Source organism: Eleginops maclovinus, chromosome 12 (assembly GCF_036324505.1).
Source record: "Eleginops maclovinus isolate JMC-PN-2008 ecotype Puerto Natales chromosome 12, JC_Emac_rtc_rv5, whole genome shotgun sequence".
Classification (NCBI taxonomy): domain Eukaryota; kingdom Metazoa; phylum Chordata; class Actinopteri; order Perciformes; family Eleginopidae; genus Eleginops; species Eleginops maclovinus.
The window spans coordinates 4,376,696-4,400,212 of record NC_086360.1 but is presented as its reverse complement, the minus strand read 5'-3'; the positions used below and the strand labels follow the sequence as shown (position 1 = coordinate 4,400,212).

The 23,517-nt window shown below is 40.8% G+C and overlaps 2 protein-coding genes across 4 annotated transcripts; both read left to right on the top strand.

Moving 5' to 3' along the window:
* The first annotated feature begins 1,697 nt into the window (after window positions 1–1,697).
* On the top strand, window positions 1,698–5,017 carry LOC134874019 (zinc finger MYM-type protein 1-like). The gene is made up of 4 exons (XM_063897987.1): window positions 1,698–1,743; window positions 2,000–2,098; window positions 2,299–2,379; window positions 2,556–5,017. The coding sequence occupies exon 4, from the start codon at window positions 2,612–2,614 to the stop codon at window positions 4,886–4,888; it is 2,277 nt and encodes a 758-aa protein (XP_063754057.1). The 5' UTR covers window positions 1,698–1,743; window positions 2,000–2,098; window positions 2,299–2,379; window positions 2,556–2,611; the 3' UTR covers window positions 4,889–5,017.
* A 1,546-nt stretch (window positions 5,018–6,563) lies between these two features.
* On the top strand, window positions 6,564–22,454 carry LOC134874183 (spermine synthase-like). 3 transcript variants are annotated; one of them, XR_010167033.1, is made up of 12 exons: window positions 6,564–6,663; window positions 7,410–7,530; window positions 16,271–16,358; window positions 16,427–16,491; window positions 16,739–16,914; window positions 17,045–17,195; window positions 18,436–18,523; window positions 19,649–19,763; window positions 19,866–19,945; window positions 20,941–21,056; window positions 21,621–21,740; window positions 22,101–22,454. XR_010167033.1 is itself a non-coding variant. In XM_063898219.1 (11 exons), exons 1-11 carry the CDS (start codon window positions 6,618–6,620, stop codon window positions 21,649–21,651), a joined length of 1,077 nt encoding a protein of 358 aa, XP_063754289.1. In that variant the 5' UTR covers window positions 6,564–6,617; the 3' UTR covers window positions 21,652–22,454. The 3 variants fall into 3 exon arrangements, 2 of the variants coding, with proteins under 2 accessions (XP_063754289.1, XP_063754288.1); XM_063898219.1 differs by having other exon boundaries at window positions 21,621–22,454; XM_063898218.1 differs by lacking the exons at window positions 6,564–6,663; window positions 16,271–16,358; window positions 16,427–16,491; ... (6 more) ...; window positions 21,621–21,740; window positions 22,101–22,454 and adding exons at window positions 9,527–9,995; window positions 10,115–12,391 and having other exon boundaries at window positions 7,409–7,530.
* The last annotated feature ends 1,063 nt before the right edge of the window (window positions 22,455–23,517 follow it).

Below are 23,517 nucleotides of genomic sequence, written 5' to 3'. Positions count from 1 at the left end.
TCGCTGCGGCTGAACCACTTGTAGTTGCTGGATCTCCTGCATCAGGACGATGCACCTTGACTGTCACTCAGATTTGTCATTTAATTTTGTTAGAAATAATCAATATATTGGAGCGGAACTTTAAAAGATAATTCACTGTTTCTGGACGGATCATATTTGTCCACTTCCGGTAGTATTACCGGATGTTGTTTTTAGCCTCAGATAGCATAAAGCTAATATTGTATTGTATATATGAGTAGAGGGAGAAGGACCAGTGGAGTTACATACTAAACACACCCAGGCCCGTCGCGTTCAGGTAGGCATGGTAGGCAATTGCCTAGGGCCCCCGAGTAGGAGGAGGCCCCCCAAAGACGACAGGTTAAGATTTCTTTTTTTTTTTTTTCTTTTTTTTTTCAAAATTCAAAGAAAAGTCTGATACAAATGCAACATGAATCAAACAACATGCATACCAATAAGACAGGTCATGTATTCAACAGCAATGACGATTTTAAATAGCTTCATAATAATAAGCAGTCATCTGTATATGAAGGGCTCTGCTGCGACTGCGAGGGCAGCAACAGCGCCTCCCTAGAGCATGCGATGTCCGAAAAGCGCAACGACACATTGTAGTCGAAATACCCCAGCTCGAGGGGGCCCCCCTTTCCCATGCATTAGCGCGACAGCGTCAAGTGCAAGTGAAAAGTGAAAAATTAAAATGAAGCGAAATTATCTCTCCGGCAATCAAAAAAAGAAGAAGAAAAGGGAAGAGGAGCAGAAAAGAAAACAAGACACCGGTAAGTAGAATATACACAATCAACATGAAAATTGTGCCAGGCAGGGTATACCATATTTTGCTAGAGTAGCGAGGTTGTAACGACGACTAGCTAGGAACCAGTGGTTTGGCATGCTAGCATGCTAACCAAACTTAAACTGCTACCTTTGACTTCACTATAAGTTCATAACGTTATCAGCTGGCCAAATTGATCAACGATTAATTCCTCTTAATATCCTAAATAAACTTCACATATGTTTTCAGTCGTTAGAGCCTTGAGACAACCAGTGAAATAGTTATTCCTGTAGTAGCTAGCTATTTAATAGGAGATTAACATGGGAGTTTACAATAATTTTGCTAGAATACCATTGGGTTGATTTACTTACTTTATTTACATTTTAACGGTTAACATCCCGGCGCAGATCAGCCACATGAAGAAAACAGCCACTTTAGTGTCAATTAATCCTTTTCTAAACCTATTCTGCTGTTTGTTGTTGTTGGTCTCCATGATAGCTGTAAATACCACTGGACCACCGTTAAAAACTGTACCGATAGCTTTGAGCTTTTTCTATGGGACACAGACAGTACACAGACACACACAGACACACCACGGGTGCGGGGATGGCGCTGTTGCCACTCACAGAATTGATTTCAGGAAAACAGCTCGTCTTAGTGACTGTATTTCTGTTTTCAAACCAGTGAAAACGGGATTATTGTAAGATTTTATTATTATTATTTTTTTTACTTTTTTTTGGTGAAGCAGTGCCTCACCTGTAGTCGTATAGAAACCGCCACTAAACCGCCTAGTAGGAACTGTGTGTAATGCTTTTAATATCTATTTCACCACAATTATCAGACTGTAAAATGATAGGATTTCAAAAGCATTTGAAAAATAACCAAGCTAATCATACAGTACTTATTCTTTCTCCAAGGGGCATTGCTGAAATTTCTTCATCCCGCTCTACCAAGTGTTGTCTCTGGTGCTACTGAAGGTAACGTTCTTTTCTACCTATTATTAGTGCCTTCTATCAACACACTTGATGTTATCAAAATGACTTTACATTTTTCTAATTCAAGTCATAGTTGTGTGTATTCATTCCACTTGCCCACAGAGTCTTCTGGACATTTCAAATATGTGGGACATTCACTAATGTTAATGAATAACTGAGTTGTTGAGATCAATGCATGCAAAATGTGCAATATAAATAAAAAGAATATTATTTATGTATTTATTTATTTTTGCACCAGGGCCATCAACATCGTCTTCGTCACATGTTTATGAGGAGGAGCAAGTGGAAGACAACATTGCGGCGTCCACACCACTTCCCAGCAGTGGTTCAACAGAAGGTGCATTAAGCCGCACAATTTCAACTTATCACCTATCATAGTGACCCAAAGTTATAGCAGCATGTGCTGTGAAAGTGTATTAAAATGACCATTTGCTATAAAGCGTTACACAAGTAGATCACCATACCTTAAGCATTTAGTTGTCGTACTTCACACATGAAACTGTGCCATGAATTAATTTGTAATTACATATTTTTCAGCAGTGCCATCAACTCCATCACGACTTGAGGAGGAGCAAGTGGAAGCATCCACACCACTTCCCAGCAGTGGTTCAACAGAAGGTGCATTAAGCCGCACAATTTCAACTTATCACCTAACACCCATGTGCTATGAAAGTGTATTAAAATGACCCTTTCTTTTTAAAGCATTATACAAGTAGATCACCATTCCCTAGTTGCTGTACTTACCACATGGCAATTGTGCTATAAATTAATTTGCAACTATATGTTTTCAACAGTGCCATCAACTCCATCTCCACTTCATGAGGAGGACAAAGAGGAAGATGACATTGACATGGCAGAGACCACCCCACCATCCAGAACTGGGGTACCTGTAGGTATTGCAAGCACCACATTAAGTGATGACCCAGGATGTTGGCCCAGTGTCCTAACAAGCAGTATGCGCTGTGAAATAGTCAAAAAAGGACCTGTGCAAATCATGGACATTGAATTCCCGCAAAACTTAGACAATCCTCCTCGAAGATTCACCAAGGACAGTTACAAAAGAACCATGAAAAATGGTGAGAATATACATCGATCGTGGCTGGTGTATTCCATCCACACAGATGGAGTGTTCTGTTTCCCTTGTACTGTTTTCGGGAAGCGTGAGCGTGACAATGCCTTAACGACCTGTGGCTACGGTGGATGGAAGAACCTTTCCTATCGCCTAAAAAAACACGAGTGCACAAAGGTGCACTGTGACAATGTGAAAAAGTGGCACGACCTTCAGAGGAGACTGCAAACCAGTACACTGATTGATCAAAGACAGATGGAGTTGATGCAACTTGAAGTTGAACACTGGAAAGGCGTGATTCGGAGAGTGATTGCCATAGTTTCCCATCTGGCAGAACGCAACCAGGCTTTGAGAGGAACTACCAGTACCGTGTATGATCGCCACAATGGGAATTTTCTGGCTCAAGTGGAACTCCTAGCACAGTTTGATCCGGTAATGAATGAACACATCAGACGAATACAATGCAAAGAGACAAAGGTGCATTACCTGAGTGGAGTCATTCAGAACGAAATCATTCAGCTGGTCGGAGACAAAATCCTACAGGAGATTGCAAGAAGAGTGCACAAAGCAAAATACTTCTCCGTGATCATGGATTGCACTCCTGACATCAGCCACAAGGAACAACTTTCTGTTGTTCTCAGGATTGTCAACTGTGAAACACCTGTTTCTATTGCTGAGCATTTTTTGGGATTTGTACATGTTGAAGACACAACTGGTAAAGGGCTCAGTGAAATCCTGCTTGACCAGTTGGAGAAGCACAACCTCAGCATTTCAGATTGCCGTGGGCAGTCATACGACAATGGCAGCAATATGATGGGCCACAAACAGGGTGTGCAGGCAAGAATTTTAGAGCTGAACAACAAGGCGCTATGCATCCCATGCAGCAGTCACACACTAAATCTGGTTGTGTCAGATGCTGCCAAGTCTTCAGTGTTGTCCATGTCTTTTTTTGGTATGCTGCAACGACTGTACAACCTTTTCAGTTCCTCTGTGCACCGCTGGGCAATTTTGAAGCAGCATGTGAAGCAGCTCACCCTTAAGCCACTTTCAGGGACGAGATGGGAGGCCCGAATTGACAGTGTGAAGGTAGTGCGGTACCATCTACCTGAAATACTAGACGGACTGTCAGCACTGGAGACATATGCTACAGAGAAGGGGGACTCAGAGACCATGTCCTCAGCAAAAAGCTTACATGGTGAGCTTAAAACATGGTCCTTTCTTCTGTGCACAATAACCTGGTACAACGTTTTGTATCAGGTTAACCATATGAGCAAGCTCCTCCAGAGCCCGGATGTTTCAATGCAAACACTGAAAAAAGAAACCGAGGGAGTGACAGAGTACCTAGAAGATTTCAGGGAAAATGGACTCGCATCAAGCCAAACGGATGCAATGGAGATTGCAGAAGATCTGGAAATTGAGAGGAAATTGCCTGAGAAAAGGCAACGTAAAAAGAAAAGGCAGTTCCTTTACGAGAGTACAGATGAAACCCAATCGACCCCAGAAGAGGCCTTCAGAAGGGACTTCTTCCTGCCTTTGGTTGACACTGCCATCACCAGCCTAAAAGACAGATTTTCCAGACTGGAGGGGGTGTATGCCCTGTACGACTTCCTGTTCAGCATTGATATCATGAGGGCCACAATCAAGACTGGGAAATTGCATGAGAGATGCAGGAAAGTGGAACAAACCCTCCATGATATTGATGCAGACGACTTGGCATTGGAGATCAACTCTGCTGTCCACACCTTTCCAGATGAAGTATCCAGGTGCCCATTTAAAATGCTGGACTACATATACAGTGAGAAGCTGTTGGACCTGTACAGCAATTTAAGCATTGCACTGCGCCTACTTCTGACCCTTCCTGTCTCGGTTGCCTCCGGAGAGAGGAGCTTTTCATCTCTGAAGCGCATAAAGAATTACATGAGGTCAACTATGAGCCAAGAGAGGCTCTCTGGACTGGCACTCATGTCAATTGAGAGTGACGTCCGCAGGTCTTTGGACTTGGAGGGGATTGTGTCTGCATTTGCTGAGGCCAAGGGCCGCAAGCAGCAGTTTCAGTAGGAAATAAAAAAAATAATAAAGGCTACTTTTCAGTGTATGTTTGACCTCTTTTGTGATTAAAACGCACAGAATTGCGGAATTTTTTTTTTTAAAGGCCCCCAACAACTTCTTTGCCTAGGGCCCCCAAAATCCTAGAAACGGGCCTGAACACACCGCCTCTACCTCTCACTCATTGATGCTGCAATGATACAGTTGCCTGTTTAATAACTGATAAACCTCAGAAGGGTTGCATAATAGAATATTGTAGTTGAGAGTTCCGGACTTCGCTAACAAGATGGCGCCGGTGACGTCATAATAGGACCCGCTCCCGACGATGTCAGCCTATAGAAGAGTCCGGAGATCCCCATGTGACAAGCGGCCAACAGGATCCAGCCCCCCCTGCTACCAACCAATGAGAGCACGAGAGCGGAGCGCGTCTTATTTTGAAGTTGTTTATTGTATGGTCGGAAAGGGATGGTTCTATAAAACATGTTTGTATTGTAGAACCGGGCTCTCTTTTGTTCCGGACCGCCAGACAGTAACTACTGATGAGCTCCACTCAGTCAGTGGCCTGTGGATGCGTGTCCCGGGCTATTGAGCCACAGCTGTGAAACTTTTGTAAAACCTACTACTGCATCCATTATTAAACACTCCTTTTATAACTTTTAAGGGAGGTTTGCTTTCTTTCTTTTAAACCGACTCCTGGGCTTCAAATAAACGAACATTTCTTACAATTTTCTTTTAACTGACCCTGTCTTTAGCCATCGATCCATCTTGTCAGTTGACAGCTCAAATTGACCGGCAAATCATTTATGACGTAAGATCGTAACCTACGTAGCTACGTAGCTACAAACCTACGTAGCTACGCTACATCTATGCTACACTCTATACTAGTCATTTTAAGATAGTTTGAGAAACACTTTAAACTTATAATATTTTAATTTCAAATGTGACATTTTACCAAAATACTCACGGACCACTAGGGGTCGCTCACGGACCACTAGGGGTCGCTCACGGACCACCAGTGGTCCGCGGACCACTCTTTGAGAAAGACTAGGGGAGTCAAACGTTTGACTCCACCCCAGGTTGGTTAACGCCCCGATCTGCGGCCTGCAGTCAGGGGTACTTAATCTAGCTTGCCTTGGGTGCAGTGACGTGCGGTGAAGTTCATGGCTGGTGAGGCACTGACGTCATCACAATCAGATTTGAACTGGACTCACTAGCACCCTCTGCCATGAGGCAGGAGAACTGCGTGCCTCACCTAGTCTCTCTTCGCAGCGGTTTTGCTCAGCACAAGAGACACGTTACAGACATACAGTTGACAAAAAACACTGTATATTATATACACCAGCTCAAGTATGGAAATTAGTTAATATAGCCAGAGTGTTTGAACATTTTAATAGCGACATACAGACAGACAGCAGTTACAGTCTCCCTGTATAGCATGTCAGCAGGTTGGTGCCTCACCGAGCAGCCGTTCTCAGTGTTTGAACGAATATGAAAATTCAGCGATTTTGGATCAAAATAATGTAAAACTGGTGAAATTAAAAGGAAAATAACTTTATAATACAAACAACTGGATAAATATGATCATTAAATTTATTTCTTCATTTTACTTTTCATGATGACAGGAGGCAGGTGAGGCCGTGCCTCACCTGCCTCCCTCACCGCACGTCACTGCTTGGGTGTGTTTCTAAATAACTGCCAAGAAAATAACAAGCCTGTCTACTCTACCTGTCTGTACATAAACATGGCTCTGCGACATTATACTCTTGACTTCAAGCTCTCTGTGGCAGGTAATATGTTATTATTTATTCTTTAATTCATTTTTATTTTAAACACCAAATAAGATTAGAGTAATGCCAAGGGTTAAGGGGAAATTAGGTTTTAGAAATGGTTCAGCAGCACAGACAATTATGCAAAAATTAATGTTGGCAGTCTGTCAGGCTTTGTGATTTGTAGAGTCCTGAGTATTTAGAGAAGTGTTTCAATTATAGTTTATATTTTTAATTGATATGCAAAATTTTAATAATGATATCAAGTATTTTTATCAAGTGCTTTTACAAGTCATTAAAGAGGCTTAACCAGGATGACAAGTCAAAATAAAACCAAGCTCACAATGTAACATTTCTGGGCGGTGCTACTTGGGGACTTGGGTTTGGAACTGGAGGGCCCCCAGTTCAAGTGCTACCGAGGTGTCCCTGAGCAAGGCACGATTATAATAATAATAATAATAATAATAATAATAATAATAAATATTAACTAGTTCAAATAAACGCGTTCTCTTTAAAATCTTTCGTGTTATTTTGTTATAATGATATGTATTTTTTAAGCTGTTTTAAGACGTAACCGACAAATATATGGGTAATATTTAGAGCATGGAAATGTGTCACCATAGTGGCACAAAACACTAATATAAAACCTTTAAATGAGTAGGCCTATAAGTAAAAGAGCTCTGTTATTCCTTTACCACCGATGCAGAGAATTTTTGAAAATGGGAAGTTATTATCAGTTTGAAATGTTCCATCCTCTCTTTTCCCAGTTGACTTTGCTTCAACTGTTCCATACCTACTTTCCATCTTTCACGAGGAAGAAATGACAGAGACTGTGCATGAAACCAACGGACAGGGATACCTTGGTACTTTCATAGGCCAAAATGGCCGGTAAGAACAATTTTTCTCACTTGTTTTCACTAATTGATAGTTGTTGGTTTTTAAATCTGTAATGCAGTGTTAATTTTGTCAACGAAAACTATGACGAAAAATGTTCGTCAACGACCTTTTTTACATGACTAAGACGAGACGATGATGAGCTAAAAATAGATTTTTGATAATAAAAACTATGACGAAACGTATATTTAGTTTTCGTTGACGAGATGGGACTAAAGTGTTAATGGTGGACTGTCAGACATTCAAAATGCAGGATCTTTTATTTTATCTTTTGACGTCGGGTTCAATAACCCACTTCGTCCAAATAAGGTAGACAGGCAAGTTCTTCTTTCAGAGGCCGTTGGATTCATTAAAACCTGTTACACATATGCTATTGTTGTTGCTGTTCGGGTCTCTTCTCCAGAGACATACACGCCCGTGTTCTAGTTTAACTGGATTCCGGTTCAACTGGTGGCGTTTGTTTACGTTTTCCACTCCTTGATAGTCATATAATGCTGTATGAGCCGAATCATATGTGGCTGCCAGGTTCGTCATTTTCCTCGGCGAAAAAACGTAAGCATCACTTCATGTAAATGTGCATGTGGAGATCACCCAGGGGCGTAACCACCATAGACATTGAGGGGGACACGTCCCCCCCAATGTTGGGAAAGTACCAATCTGTCCCCTCCAATATTTTGTCTAGTATGTGACATAAAAGTCCTCCTTTTTTCCTAGATCAGTCCCTTGCTGTTCCAGATTTACTTTCAATGTGGGAAACACAAGAGAACGAATCAACCAAACAATCAAGGAAAAAAAAAAACATTGCGACCCCCTTCCCCTGTTGTGAACTTGGCTTAGCCCAGAATGTCAAGTTGCGGTCGCGGATTCTTAGCTTCGGAGAGCTAGACTTCGGTGACATAATGGATGACGGCCCCCCTCCCAAGAAACGAGACATTCGTTCATTCTTTACAGTCAGGAATGTAAGTGCAGGGTCCCTCTTTAAAAACTAAGCAAAATGGATGAATGAATGGAAACCCTTCATAAAAGCATTAAGGCTTATTCTGCTCTTTAGGCACTAGACAGGTTTTAGCAACGTGGCAGGGCGCATCGTTAGAGCTAGGCTACTGCACAGTTGCAGAGAACTTATAAGAAAACACTGGTTGATTAGCCTACCTTCCAGGATCTTGCCATGGTTCACATTAATACAGCTAGCTAGTAATCCACAACACGATAGCAACCCGAAAACATCAAGTAGCCCAGGACGTTAGTGATTGATTTGATTTGATTTGATTTGATTTGATACATCTACACCACCAAACTAAATGCAAATTAGAAATATAGCTGTTGCATCTTCATCCAATAAAACATCTTCACTCCATAAGTATCCGTTTGATAACTTATTTACTTGTCAGAATTATCAGCACACACTTTACATTACAACACCGACTGGAACAGTTCCCGATCTCCTGCTACCTAGCTGGGTCTACCTCAATTGTAGCTTAACCTCGACATGCCCACTATGCAGGTCTCAGAGCGCCCTCTAGTGGACAAACAACATAACTAAGTACTGCACCATTAACTTATAAGTCAGTACCATAATGCTCAATACTTAAGATATCGCAATAGCAATGTGTTGCACACTTTAATAAATACTCTCCTCAAACTTTTATGGAGTTTTACAGAGACCTCTTTCTACTACCCGTACAACTACTAGGATATTAATTAAATACTACTGCTACTGCTGCTGCTACTACTACTACTACTACTATTACTACTACTACTACTACTACTACTAATAATAATAATAATAATAATAAGAAGACTAAGAATAAGTATATTTCTTTATTCATAAGTTTAAATTCAGTGAATTTTGAGGACCAAACAAAACAGATAATGAATTAAAATACTACTACTGCTACTACTACTACTACTACTAGTAGTAGTACTACTACAAATAACAACAACAATAACAAGTTTTTTTTCTTCTTATTTACATGTATTTCTGTGGAAGAGACAGTAGGCTACTGCTTAAAACACAAATTGGGAATTGTGTGGTGTATCGTCAGATCCTGGAAGAGCATGTGATATTGTGCAACCATGTTTTTGTGTTGAATAAATTATGTCGATGTAATAATTTTGTCCTTTTTGGCAAGCCCTTTTTGCTACAACTTAACTTACCATGCAATTCTACAGTCATACTATCCCTAATCTGTTCGTATGCCATGCATCAACATATTTTTGTAAGGTGACAGACAGCAGAGAGGCTGGAGGAGATGGAGGCGAGGACAGAGGAGGTAGAGAAAAAGGGGCAGGAAGAGATAGAGGAGCAGAGGCTGAGGGAGAGGATGGAGGTGGTAGTGGAGGAGAACCCACAGTTGGAGATAGAGGAGGAGGTGGAGGAAGACAAGCAGAGACAGAGGCTGGAAATTCACAGGCACCTGCAGGGAGAGGACAGACAGGCACCTGCTCAGAAGATACACGTAAGATATTGGAATAAGAACAACAATTTTGTAGAACACATAAATAAATACTAAGGGTAAGCACCCAATAAGCTTAGTTTAGCAGTATAAGTCAACATTTCATATTATATATTTTTCAGGAGAGACAGACCCAGGCAGGGAGAGAAGTGATCAGCATGCAGAGGAGCTTGGTAGCTGCCCACATCAGCCAAACTCTTGTTTTATTCAAACTCAGTCCTTGACCAAAAAGACACTAAAATTTCAGGACAGCTGGTTTAGGAAGCACACGTGGCTTCATTACAGCAAGGCATTGAAGGGGGTGTTGTGTTTTTATTGTGCCAAATATTTTGCAATTCAGAAATCGTCTTTAGCCAGTAAGGCTGATGGGGCATTCATAACAACAGGTTTCAGTAACTGGAAAAAAGCACTTGAGAAGTTCCATCAGCATGAAAACAGCGACTGTCATGCAGCAGCGATGACCACTTATCTGCACAGCAAACAGCCAATCACTACACAACTCTCAACGCAATTACAGAAACAGCAGCATGAGGCTAGGAACAGCCTCTTGAAGATTGTGGGTGGGATTATGTATCTGGCAAGGCAAGGCAATGCTTTCAGGGGGCATGACAGCAAAGAGGGAAACTTGCACCAACTGATGATTTATAAAGCAGAGGATGACGCCGAATTCAACAGCTGGCTCCAGAGAGGCAATAACTTCACCAGCCCAAAAATTCTAAATGAAATCATAAAAATAATCGGCAACAAAATAGTATATGACATCGTTAAGGAGATCCTGTCATTGCCCCTAATCCAGTACTCTCTCATCATTGATGGGACACAGGATGCAGCTGGAGTCGAGCAAGAGTCGTTCTGTCTGCGCTTCATTGACAAAAACTTGCAACCCAGAGAGGAATTTATCGGTCTCTACCAGGTTACATCCACTACTGGAGAGAACATCGCAAGTGCAGCCAAAGATGTCCTGCTTCGCCTGAATCTACCTCTTTCCCAGCTACGAGGTCAAGCATACGATGGGGCGGCCAATATGTCGGGACGAATGCAGGGTGTGCAAGCACATCTGAAGAAGGAGCAACCTCTGGCTGTTTATGTTCACTGTGGGCCACATTGTATCAATCTTATTACCCAAGCTGCCTGTGCATCCTCCACTATCATAAGAGATGCTATTCATTTGGTGCATGAATTGGGCGTGTTGTTCCACCAGTCTATGAAGTTCAGGGCCATCTTTGCAACTATAGCGAAGTCGGATCATACAGCTCCTTACACATCGCTGAAGCCTCTTTGCCCCACCAGGTGGACGGTGCGAACGCCAGCCATTCGCTCTGTTCTCAATCAGTACCACTCCGTGCTTGCTGCAACAGAGGAAATGGCTCAGTCTTCCATGATGGATGTGGCTGCAAAAGCAAGTGGCCTTCATGAGAAGTTTTTGAGGGGCAATACACTTCTTGGCCTTCTTCTTGCAGAAGATGTGATGTCGATGTTGGAGGAGCTGAACATTTCTCTGCAGCAGAGAAGACAGACGACATCAGGGATGCTGGCTGCCGTGGAGCATGTGAAGAGAGGGATCCAGGAGAAAAGATCAGAAGGGCATTTTGGCCAGCTGCACATGAGAGCATCTCAGGTTGTAACATCTGTAAGCCTGCAGCCCATCAAAATGCCTCACGTGAGAATGCCCCCAAAACGCTTCACTGGTCCAGCCATGCAGCATCAGCATCATACGGCTCAAGACTACTACAGAGTGCAGTACTTTGGCACTTTAGACACTGTCGTTACACAGTGCTCAGAGCGTTTTAGCCAAGAGGGGCTTCAGAGGCTACAGAAGTTAGAAAACATTGTCATCACTGGGAAGATGGATACACTCATCAATGAATACCCAGAGTTGGATGCCATGTCTTTGGACATACAGTTGAAAATGTTCAAGGCCAACTACCCCAGTACAAGTCTCTCAGAGGTAGCAGAGATTTTGAAGGGTATGACGCCAGAGGTACGACATCTTTTTAGGGAAGTGGAGGCCCTCTTGCGACTTGTCATGGTTGTTCCTGCCTCAGCAGAGGCTGAGCGAAGTTTTAGTGCCCTTAGACGCCTGAAGACATGGCTGAGAACATCAATGACGCAAACCCGGCTAAACAATCTTGCCGTTTGCCATGTCCATCAAGACAAATTGGATGCATTGGACAGGAGACAGATCTGTCAAAGATTTGTGGAAATGAATGGGGAACGCCTCCGTACTTTTGGGGCATTTATTTAAGTCTTATTTAGATATATTTCTATGCTCTTTTTGACCTAATTATCAGAATATCACTTATCTTTGTTTAAGAAGCCAATAAGTTAACAATTGCACATTTTGTATTTGTGTTTTGCTACTTGACAGCCTACAATAAAAAACAAGCTTTGAATTGTAACTTGTTAATTGGTCATTATACTGCATTTCTTAAAACTATGTTCTATACAAGCACATCTTTATCAATAGACCTATATGAAAATTGTACAAAATTCACTTTAAATATTTTGGGAGGGGCTCACATTTGGACCAAGGGCTGAAATCTACTGTTCTATATCTATTTCATGGGGTTAGGATTTGTCTTACAGGTCACCCTAAAATGCACTATAATGCAGGAAATGGCATCTAAGAAATCAAAAATCTTCTGGGGGAGGACCCCCAGACCCCCCACAGGAAGGCTTTTCGCAATGCTCATTTGGACCCCCCCAATATCACCTACATGGTTTCGCCCTTGAGATCACCTACAGACAACAACACAAAATATGCTGGCCAATGAAGTATATCTTGTAGCGATGTTTGTGAAGATGATGAAGAAGTCTCCGGAGACACCAGCTTGTATATAATAAGGTTTATTACAACAGCATAGTATCAGACACCAACACGGGCGATGCGGGGTTCCCAAAGCCAATTGTGGAAGACCCCCGAACAGTCTTTGTGCATACACTTTATAGGAGAAATGTGTGTGTGTGTGTGTGTGTGTGTGTGTGTGTGTGTGTGTGTGTGTGTGTGTGTGTGTGTGTGTGTGTGTGTGTGTGTGTGTGTGTGTGTGTGTGTGTGTGTGTGTGTGTGTGTGTGTGTGTGTGTGTGTGTGTCAAACTGGATGTTCTATGAGTATGTGTACCCACATAAGGTGCGCTATACGTTCGTAGCTACACCATGTCTAAGGTGGGATATACGGTCTTCGTCTTGCTCATCTTCTGACGTAGTCCAGATGTTGTTTTTCACTCTTCTTCCACCCAACCTTCCTCTGGCCTCAGGGAGTATCTGCCCTGCTATATCTCCAGATTTAATACACCACACCAAGAAATAGAAAATATATATACAATATCCCAACTCCACCGACGGGATTCCAACCCGTAAATCTGAAAATATAAGTCTCAGTCATGATCGTTACTCATTACACCACAGAACGGCTCAAACAACACCGTGCTTGAACCATATAGATCTTGTCAGCTCTTGTCAGCTGTTTACAAATCACCGTTTAACATGGATGAAATAAACCCCACCCATGTTAACTGGTGATAGTCACAATATGACACAGGCAGACGCTGCCAACGCAGGCCTCAAAAACGAATGCAAAAGCCATGTGTTACGAACAATAGACAAGCATGGCCACCTCAAAGGATATTGCTTTGTTTTTTAGCTTTAAAAAAAATGCATATAGTGACCATTACAAAGCACATATCAAACGCTATGAAAGTAGCTGCTGTGAGATAGGAACCCAGTCATGCTTTCAAAAGGTATTAATCCACTGCCTTACCGCTAATGGTCTGAGCAACTGTTCAGACGTTGAAAGAACAGGTGAATATTTATTATTGACTATTTGCTTGTACCTGTTCCCAATTGAGAAAAACTGTTATAATTGGCTACAACTTCATCACTGGATGAATAGAGGCATGGTTCGGCAAGGGACTTTATTTTTTGGCCGTCAAATACATGCAGGACAGTAATAATCTTTGTCCACAGGTGATTCCCCCACACAAAGGCTCTGATACCAGCTTTTACAAAGCGTGCACTCCGTCTGGAAGAAAAGGGCAAAAAAAAAAAAAAGAAGATATGCTTTAGGACAGTTGTATAATAAAAACAATACAATAATCAACTTCAAGTGCTCCAAACTTGTCTTACCCATTGGTCATGGGTGTCATGTTCGCCACACACCCGACATAGCTCCAACAAATCATCTGCTGATTACAGATAGCCATGTTATTGGCTGGAATAAAAAGCACTTGCATAACAACTGAAAACAAATTAGAAACCAACCCGTTTCCTTCATGAACTGTTGGGCTATTTTGCAGATGGCTGATCCCCTGCTCATAAGGGACGGACTGGGGCTAAAAAAAAGGCCCTGGACTTTTTCAACAATTTAGGCCCACAGCCCATACGCAATTTTGTGTTTAAATAACCACTTGCCAGCGTTTCAAGATACTATACCAAAAGCCTTATAGACTGATATTCACAGATAATAACATTACACAATCAATGATACTTTCTGAGGTATTTATTTATAACAAAACATCAATAAAACCACAATAAAACAAAAGTATTTCAGAACACTCACAAAGAAGGTAGCCCTAACCTATATTAACTTGCACTTGGAGGATAGAAAACGGACAGGGTGTCGTGGAGGGGTGGGACACACTGTCCAGCAGGGAGGACAGCTTGGCTGCCATTCTCCTGTCTCTCACCACCTCCACCGTGTCCAGAGGACTCACCAGCACAGAGCTGGCCTTCTTTATTAGTCTGTTCAGTCTCTTCCTGTCAGCAGCCAAGATGCTGCTGCCCCAGCAGACCACACTATAAAGGATGGCTGATGCCACCACGGAGTCAAAGAAGGTTTGAAGGAGTGCCCCCTGCACCCCAAAAAGACCTCAGTCTCCTCAGCAGAAAGACTCTGCTCTCTCCCTTCTTATAGAGAGCAGCAGAGTTGTCGGACCAGTCCAGTTTGTTGTTCAGATAAACACCCATGTATTTGTAGGATTTCACAATCTCTATGTCCACTCCCTGGATGTTCACTGGTGTGAGGGGGGAGTGTTGTTCGCCGTCTGAAATCCACCACCAGCTCCTTGGTCTTCCCTGCATTGAGCTGGAGGTGGTTCCTGTGGCACCAGAGGATGAATTCCTGCGTCAGCTCCCTGTACTCCCTGTCCTCCTCGTTGGAGATGAGGCCGACGATGGTGGAGTCGTCAGAGAGCTTCTGCAGGTGACAGGTCAGCGTGTTGTGGGTGAAGTCTGCAGTGCAGAGGGTGAAGAGAAGCGGTGCCAGCACCGTCCCCTGGGGGGCCCCCGTACTGCAGATGATGGTGTTTGATTGACACTCAATCAAAATCACACTGGTCCTCACGTATTGTGGACGGTTGGTGAGGTAGTCCAGGATCCAGGAGGTGAGGTGGTGATCCACCCCCGAGAGCTGCAGCTTGTCTCCCAGGAGCAGGGGCTGGATGGTGTTGAAGGCACTGGAGAAATCAAAGGACATGATCCTCACAGGGCCCCCAGCCTTCTCCAGGTGGGAGAGGGACCTCTGCAGCAGATAGATGACAGTGCTCATCCACCCTGATGTCAGGCTGGTAGGCAAACTGCAGCGGGTCCATCGATGGTCTCACAAGGTGCCGAAGGTGTCCAAGGACCAGCCTCTCCAAGGTCTTCATCAGCTGCGATGTTAGCGTCACCGGCCGGTAGCTGTTGAAGTCCTTGGGATGTGGGGTCTTTGGCACGGGTACCACACAGGACGTCTTCCACAGTAGTGGTACCCTCCCTTGCTTCAGGCTCAGGTTGAACAGAAACTCCACAATCCCACACAGCTGGTCTGCGCAGGATTTCAGGAGCCTTGAGCTGATGCCATCTGGACCCACTGCCTTCCGTGCCTTACACCTCTGCAGCTCCCTCCTCACCGGGTTGATTGTGAGGGACAAGGTGCCGTCAGCGGGTGGGGGGGTTGCGGTGGAGAAGAATAGGGCTGGTGTGAAAAATGTTGGTGAGTCGATGGTCAGGGGCTGGGTGGAGGTGTGGAGAGGGGACAGGGCCCTTTCCAGGCAGTGGGGACAATGGGGGGTGCAGCAAGGGGGAATATGTCGGGGTAGGGGCGCATCAGTCAGCCGCCCAAGTCAATACATTTTTTAAATTCATATATCATATGGATTCATAACACACACAGGGAAATATTTCAAGCCTTTATTTGTCTTAATCTTGATGACTACGGCTTACAGCTAATGAAAACCCCAAAATGTTTTCACTTTATTGCATTGTGTCCATCTCTTTATCTGTTCAACGTCTCATTTCTCAGGTTTGCTGTTCTGCGTGTGCACTCCCATGAGTTGGTCACCATTGATCTGCAGTGTTATGAAGAGGATAACATTGGACAACTAGACAATGTGTGTATAAAAAGTAATAGTAGTCATTATTTTATTCATGGTTTCATACTAAGTTTGTTCCTCTTCAGCTTTTAGATGCACTGGAAACAAAGCTAAAGGGGATCTTAAATGGCAAAATCACAAGAATTAAAAGGTAAGTATCTGGAGGTTCATATTTACTCTCATATCGCAGCTTGTCAACAGATTTCACATAACTGAATTAAGTTAGTTGAAAGCAATAATATTAAGTTTAACTAAATAATATTAGGTTAAATTTAATAGTATTGCTTTAAGCTAAGCTAATACAGTAATGTGAAATCTGTTGACATAATACATATAAATAAAGTCAACTTTTCAGTTCTTTCTGTATATGAATATAGTTTTGTATCTCTCACAACAAGGCTCCCAGCCCTTGTTCGAGGAGCAGAGGTGGACAGGTACTGGCCTACAAATGACGGCAGGTTGGTTGAGTATGACATGGACCGGTTGGTGTGCGACGAGGATTCTGCATACCAAAACATAAAGATATTGCACTCCAAACAGTATGGAAACATCCTAATACTCAAAGGAGATATAAGTAAGTGTGTGCAACAGTACATGGCATGCTAATCATCTTTAGATCACTAAATTCCATGGTGATTATTGTGTTGATTTGTATTATTTGTAAGAATTGATGAATTATTTCAGTGTGGAAATGATTTTTGCAGACCTGGCGGACAGTGATGTTGCCTACAACAAAGCCATTATGAATGGAGAGAATTTTGCTGGAAAAGAGGTGCTGATATTAGGAGGAGCAGATGGAGGCATCCTTTCCGAGATGGTCAAACAAAAGCCAAAGATGATCACCTTGGTGGATATATCCTTTACGCGTTCTGTTCTGCTCTCCCTTTTTTATTCACTTAGTGCAAATATAGGCCCACAAATGAAACTTGTGCTTGTCTTATACTGTACCCTCTTAAATATATATGTAAACAGATATAATACAGTAGTATTCATGTGTTAGTAAGCCCAATTTTTAAATAAATTCAGTCAATTAAAGATGACAACATTTTCTAAGAAATCGAAGCTGATAAGAAAAAAGCCCAATAACTTATTTGGATAAACGCTTGAAATATACCCTTCCTATTTCCTCTTATTATAAGCATTATTATTATTATTATTATTATTATTATATTATTATTATTATTATTATTATTATTATTATTATAATCAGAGGCTTCTGTTTTAAGGAATGAGCTGCCAGCTAAATAAATGAAACCCTATGGAGAGCTGTGATAGGCGTTTTTTTTTCTTTCTTAAAGCCTTTTCAAGTATCAAGCATAATTTACCTACATTTGATTGATTTTGCTAACTTATAACTTAATTTATGAGGCAATATACCTCACCTCTAGTGAGTGGCCCAGCCCTTCACATGTTATTCTGTATGTGGCCCTTGGTGAAAAAAGTTTGTACAACCCTGCCATAGTGTTACTTTTGTTTTTATCCCAAGGCCATGCACTATGCATTATATTTCACATCATTAAATCAAATCTGTAAAGTAACTAAAGGTATTAAATACATGTAGTGGAGTAAAGTACACCATTTACCTCTGAATTGTAGTGGGGTAGTAAGCTCAAGTATCTCTAAATTGTAGGCTACTTAAGTACAGTACTTTAGTAAATGTACTTAGTTACTTACTGCAGGTATGATATGTGTGCTAGCAGCCGAGAATCCACAATATATGTTAAATAAAGCTATTTTAATTCTGTTTCAAATTTGTTTAGTTTTTCCCTTAAAAAAACCAAATAAAAATACCATTAATTTCACAGTTGTTTATGTTCTATCCATAATAACATACCAAATTATAGTTGGATCTTTGTGTGTTGTTGTTATTAGCAGAGCAAATGTAATGTTTGTACAACTACATACAATTAATCTTACTAATCTAGGTTGGAACCGGGTTCGTGGAGGCTCGAAAATATTTCCATTTCCCAAGGGGGGCCTGAATGAAAAAGTTTGAGAACCACTGGCGTAACTAATGGGGAAGACTTGGCATTGGGGCTGGTGTGTGTTTCTAGTCCTTTACCTTACTGATCATTCCTTTACAAAGTGTAAACATTGACCAGCAGGTGATAGAGATGAGCAAAAAGTACATGAGAAGAGCCTGTGGCAATATCCTCGACAACATGGAAGGAGACTGCTACAAAGTGAGTGCTGAGTAATTCACATACTGTTGCCTTTAAAGCTGGAATCAAATATTGTTTACCTCTTCTCATGAAGTGATTGTGCCAGCATAGTTCACAACCATGTTTACTAGCTCTCAGTATGTTTCTTTTTGTATTTGCTGGTGCTTTTCATCTTGGCTCAAAGGAATAACAGGATACATGCTTTTATGGATTTTCCCTTTTCTGTAGTGTGTTATATAGGTTTGCTTTTGCATGTAAATGGTTTACAAAGGCTAAAATCCCAAAGTTCCCTCCAGAGGGAGTTTCTCCCCCTGCAACATGGATGTATAAAGACTGGTTACAGCGATGAAGGAAGGGCCCCATTCATTCCTATGAGAGTTGCTCAAATTGAGTGACTGTAGATTAAAAAAGTACCTGTATCTGGACCCGCCCCCGGCTCAGTCAAATGAATTTAAAAGGGAAAGTAACTGGGATTTTTACATTTTAGTGCGTTTTACAACTTTTAGACACAAATGATTTAATTAAGGGCTTTAAAATGTAAAGCAGTTTATTTACCTAAACCAATGGGAGAATTGGCCAAAATGACGTAACATACTAAAACGCGTAGTGTAGTACCCGTGTTTGGCCATAACAAAAATGTGCTTCAATGGCCAGCGTTGTTCCTTTGGAGCTTGCCTGAAACGTTTAGATTGGAATCCTTTGTTTTCTTCCCACGTCACTTTGTAACATCCGCATTACAATTGGTTAGTGTTCCAAAAGATTGTAAGTGATTTGCTAAGGGGCGTGACATTTCTAAGAAGTTGACCAATCACAACAATCAGAGCAAACTTTATTTGTCAAGGCTAGCTGAAAGTTATTTTGCAGGTTCATATTGTTAATTCAAAAAATAAATGAATTTAACAAATTAGGATGATATAACTCAGTGATATAACATATGCTAACCTGAAAATGCCCACTCTGAAAAACAAGATATTTAAGTTTTGGTATTTCAGTATATTTGGATGCTTATACTTGAATGCAGGACTTTCAAAAGATGTGAACAATTTCAGATGTTGCTACTTTTTAAACAGGGTTGATGCATGAATCATATTTTCCAAATGAGAGAGAGGAAGGTTGTGTTGACCGTCCTCATCTTCTTCATTACAGATAATAGTAAGCGACTGTGTCCCTGTTCTGAAGAAGTTTATCGAGGAAGGAAACACGTTTGACTATGTGTTAAACGAACTGACTGCCATCCCAATGTCCACTGAACCAAAAGAAGGTGTGTGTGTTTGTGTGGTTTTTGTTGTCAAATCAAATATGTGTCGTGGTACATGAATGCAACTCATCTCATTAATCTTGTGTATCTAATGTCCTGTCGTAGACTCTGCATGGGAGTTCCTGCGAAACGTCTTGGATATGTCAATAAAAGTCCTGCGTCCCTCTGGGAAATATTTAACAACGGTGAGTCTTCTGGGTACAATCTGTGAGTCTAATCTGTCAATACACTAGTAATAACAATTTGTTAAAAAAAATAGTTGTTTCCAGGTTGTCCAACAGAAACATTGAAATGAATGGTTAATCCTTTAATAAGGGATAAGTCATTTTATATTAGTAAGCATTGTAAAGCATCATTTCTACTTGTAGCCCTCAAGTTATAGTTGAAGAACATTTTCACTGGGGATGCTGGGGACATGACCCCAGCACTTTTAAGGTTAGTGTTAATGAGTGAGAGAGAGAGAGAGTGAGAGAGAGCGAGAGCGCGAGAGAGCGAGCGCGAGAGAGCGAGAGCGCGAGAGAGAGAGCGAGAGCGCGAGAGAGAGCGAGAGAGAGCGAGAGAGCGAGCCAAACAAGTTAAGTTCAATAAATTTAAAGAGGACCTTTTTTGCTTTGGGGGTTTCCCTTTCCTGTAGTGTGTTATATTGTTTTTTGTGCATGTTAATGGTCTCCAAAGGCTACAATCCCAAAGTACCCCCCTGAGGGAATTTCTCTCCCACACACTCCCCCGCCTGCCTGAAATGATTCCATTTTATTCCTTTGTTGACTTCCTGAACATGATGACATCAGTATGTAAAACTTAATTTCTATTGGTTAGCACTCTAACAAATTGTACATGACAAGCTAAGGGGAAGGACATCTCTAAGCGGTTGACCAATCACAACAGAGCCAGCCAGCTAACCAATCAGAGCAGACTGGGCTCTGGTTTCAGACAGAGGGTGAAAAGAGGTGCTGCAGCACAGGCAGTATGAGAAACATAAAGAGCTTTTGAACATTAAAGCATGGAGACATGTCCCAGTAGAGGCATAACATGAATGTATGATCCTGAAAATGAGCGGAATATGTGCTCTAACAACTCAGGTTTTCAGTTTTCTCTAAATGATGCATATGGTTGACAACACAAAGTGACGCCCTTGATTAAATGTAACTAGAGAAATATGTTCTCTGTGCTGATTGAACAGGCTGACTGCGTGAACCATACAGAGTCTCACCGTCTGTACGAGGAGGAAATGGGGAAGCTCTCGTGTCCTGTGGCCTTTACAAAAAAGGAGGCAACGGTGCCCTACTTTATGGAACAGTATCCTTTTATCAGTTCCCCCTAAACACCCTTTAATCTTTATTTTGCAATATTTCTCGCTCATGGATCACATTTTTGCAGATGAATCTTTTACTTTTGGTACTGTAAGTATATCTAGATGCCAATACTAGTATTTTAATAATTTAGTATTATTATTAGTATTATTATTAATTTTATACTTGTAAGTGTTGATGACACAGCTTTGTAACTGTTGATATTCTAGCTTTAATCATGTTCTTACTCAAAACAGGTCATAAAATCTCAGTTACAAGCTGTAATATGTTATTTAGATAATTAAGGACAGAAACACTTAAAACCAGTGAAACACTCTAACATAAAAACTGCTTACTAAGAAGAACTATCTTATCGGACAAAAAATAAGCATATATCCCTTGATCTAAGATATTTCTTCTTACTTAGATTTCAGTTTTTGCAGTGTTGCTACTGAGTACTTCTTTCACCTCTGAATTAAAGCCAAGTTTTGATAAAGTGGAATAACCCCTTGAGATAAATTGTTCATTCATACTTTCATTTTGTGTAAAATCCTTAATCCTACTGTGTCAGATGGGTGATGTACTGCTTATGGAAGAAGTAAAGACCTCCAGATTTCTCTGCTTAAATCAGCAACAGCTGCGATGTGGCCTAAAAAAACCATCTGAAGAAATATAACAAAAAGAAGTGGACGTGAGTTTGACACACGTGTGGAAATGTTGGTGCTAAACTGATGAAAGTGGGGAAACGATACAAAGCCAAATATTTTGTACGTGCTTTAAAAATTGGAACTGTCTAGTAAAGCCTACAGGTGTCTATAATATTTACATTGATTTATGTTTTTTAAGAAAATGCTTTTGAAAATGTGTAATTGGTGTAATTGATGCTTATGTTCTGCACCAATCAACCTCAACTATTTCAGTTGTGTTTTACCTTTTGCCTTAGCTAAATGATATGCATTTATTTGTGTTTAATATATTGAAAGGAACTGGTAAACTGTATTTCAAACATTTATTTGAAATTGTGATCTCATATTTCCCTTTTTTTATCTAGACTATGAATATGTGATGATGATGATGATGATGATGATGATGATGATGATGATGATGAAGAGGAAATCCGCCTACCAATCTATTGGCATTAGCTGAACTGTAATAACTCAATTCAGTTTTTGTTGGGTGACACATGTACAAAAACAGATGTAATGCATGAATGTGCCTTTAGAAATCCTATTAGTTAGAGCCACGTTCTTTTGGTGAAAGTACTTATTAATATTATTATTATAATATTAGTATTTTTTGTCCTCATTGATTGTTTTCATCCAGAAACAGCAACAGGCTTTTAACACCCATGTGCTGATTTCCTGAAAGCTGAATAATGATTGAAAATATATATTTTGAAAACAAACGGTGTTCTACATTTTGTGTTTTAATGATGTAAGAATTTTAAATATATTGGATTCAACATTTTTCACCAAAACTTATTATTATTATTATTATTATTATTATTATTATTATTATTATTATTATTATTATTATTATTATTATTATTATTATTATTATTATTACTTTTATGTCAAATTGCAGAGCATCAGATCATATACACATTTGCAGATACTCACTGTGGCCACTAGGTAGAGCCCAAGTGGAGCTAAACCATGTATCTAAGTGAATGGGTTGATTAAAAGCAATAACCCATTACGTCACCCCCACTCGGGGTAACAGAGAATTCACAACTTCAGTTTCTGTTTTATTTTTAAGCAGACTTCACTGTTTATCCATTTCATTAACCTAAATTCAGTAATTTATAGAATTTGTTTTCACACAGCATTTATATTACATTTCAACACCGCAACTACTTTGTAAAAAGAATCCCATGTTTACTTGTTGTTAGTATGCTGGGGTTTTATAGTGTATGCTAATTTATTCTGTATATTTATGGTGGCTTACAGAGGCAAACTTTTACAACAGTCCAAAACCCTCCAAATACAAAACGCTAAGCAGCTCAAAACACAACAGAAACGAGGACACTAAAAAGTAATGCACACAGCTGGGACCGGAGCGCTTGTAGCTACTCTACTTGAGTATTTCAATGTTTTGCTACTTTGTAATTGTACCCAACTCCAATTCAGAGATAAATACTATACTTTTATTCCATCACATTCACTTAATCCCTTTAGTTCCTTTACAGATCTGGATTAATGATGGTAAATATAATCAGCCCTTAAATCAGACTGTAGTTCACCTGCAGTAAATCCAGCAGCTACCCTGCAGTATACAAAGCCATTCAAACTAGCTGCACCTTTACCAGCTCTGAGAACACTTTAATGATCAATAATTATAAAACATATCAGAGATATTATTCTGAAATGGACCAATCAAACAATGACTACTTTTACTGTCGCTACTTTAAGTACATTTAGATGAGAGTACTTTCTACTTTCACTGGAGGAACATTTAGAATGCAGGAC

Bases quoted from the DNA above. Each gene is read 5' to 3' on its own strand.
- LOC134874183 (XM_063898218.1), top strand. From the start codon at position 9,695: ATGCAATTCTACAGTCATACTATCCCTAATCTGTTCGTATGCCATGCA. The intron at 9,996-10,114 runs GTAAGATATTGG...TATATTTTTCAG, and splicing joins CACCTGCTCAGAAGATACAC to GAGAGACAGACCCAGGCAGG.
- LOC134874019 (XM_063897987.1), top strand. From the start codon at position 2,612: ATGGCAGAGACCACCCCACCATCCAGAACTGGGGTACCTGTAGGTATT.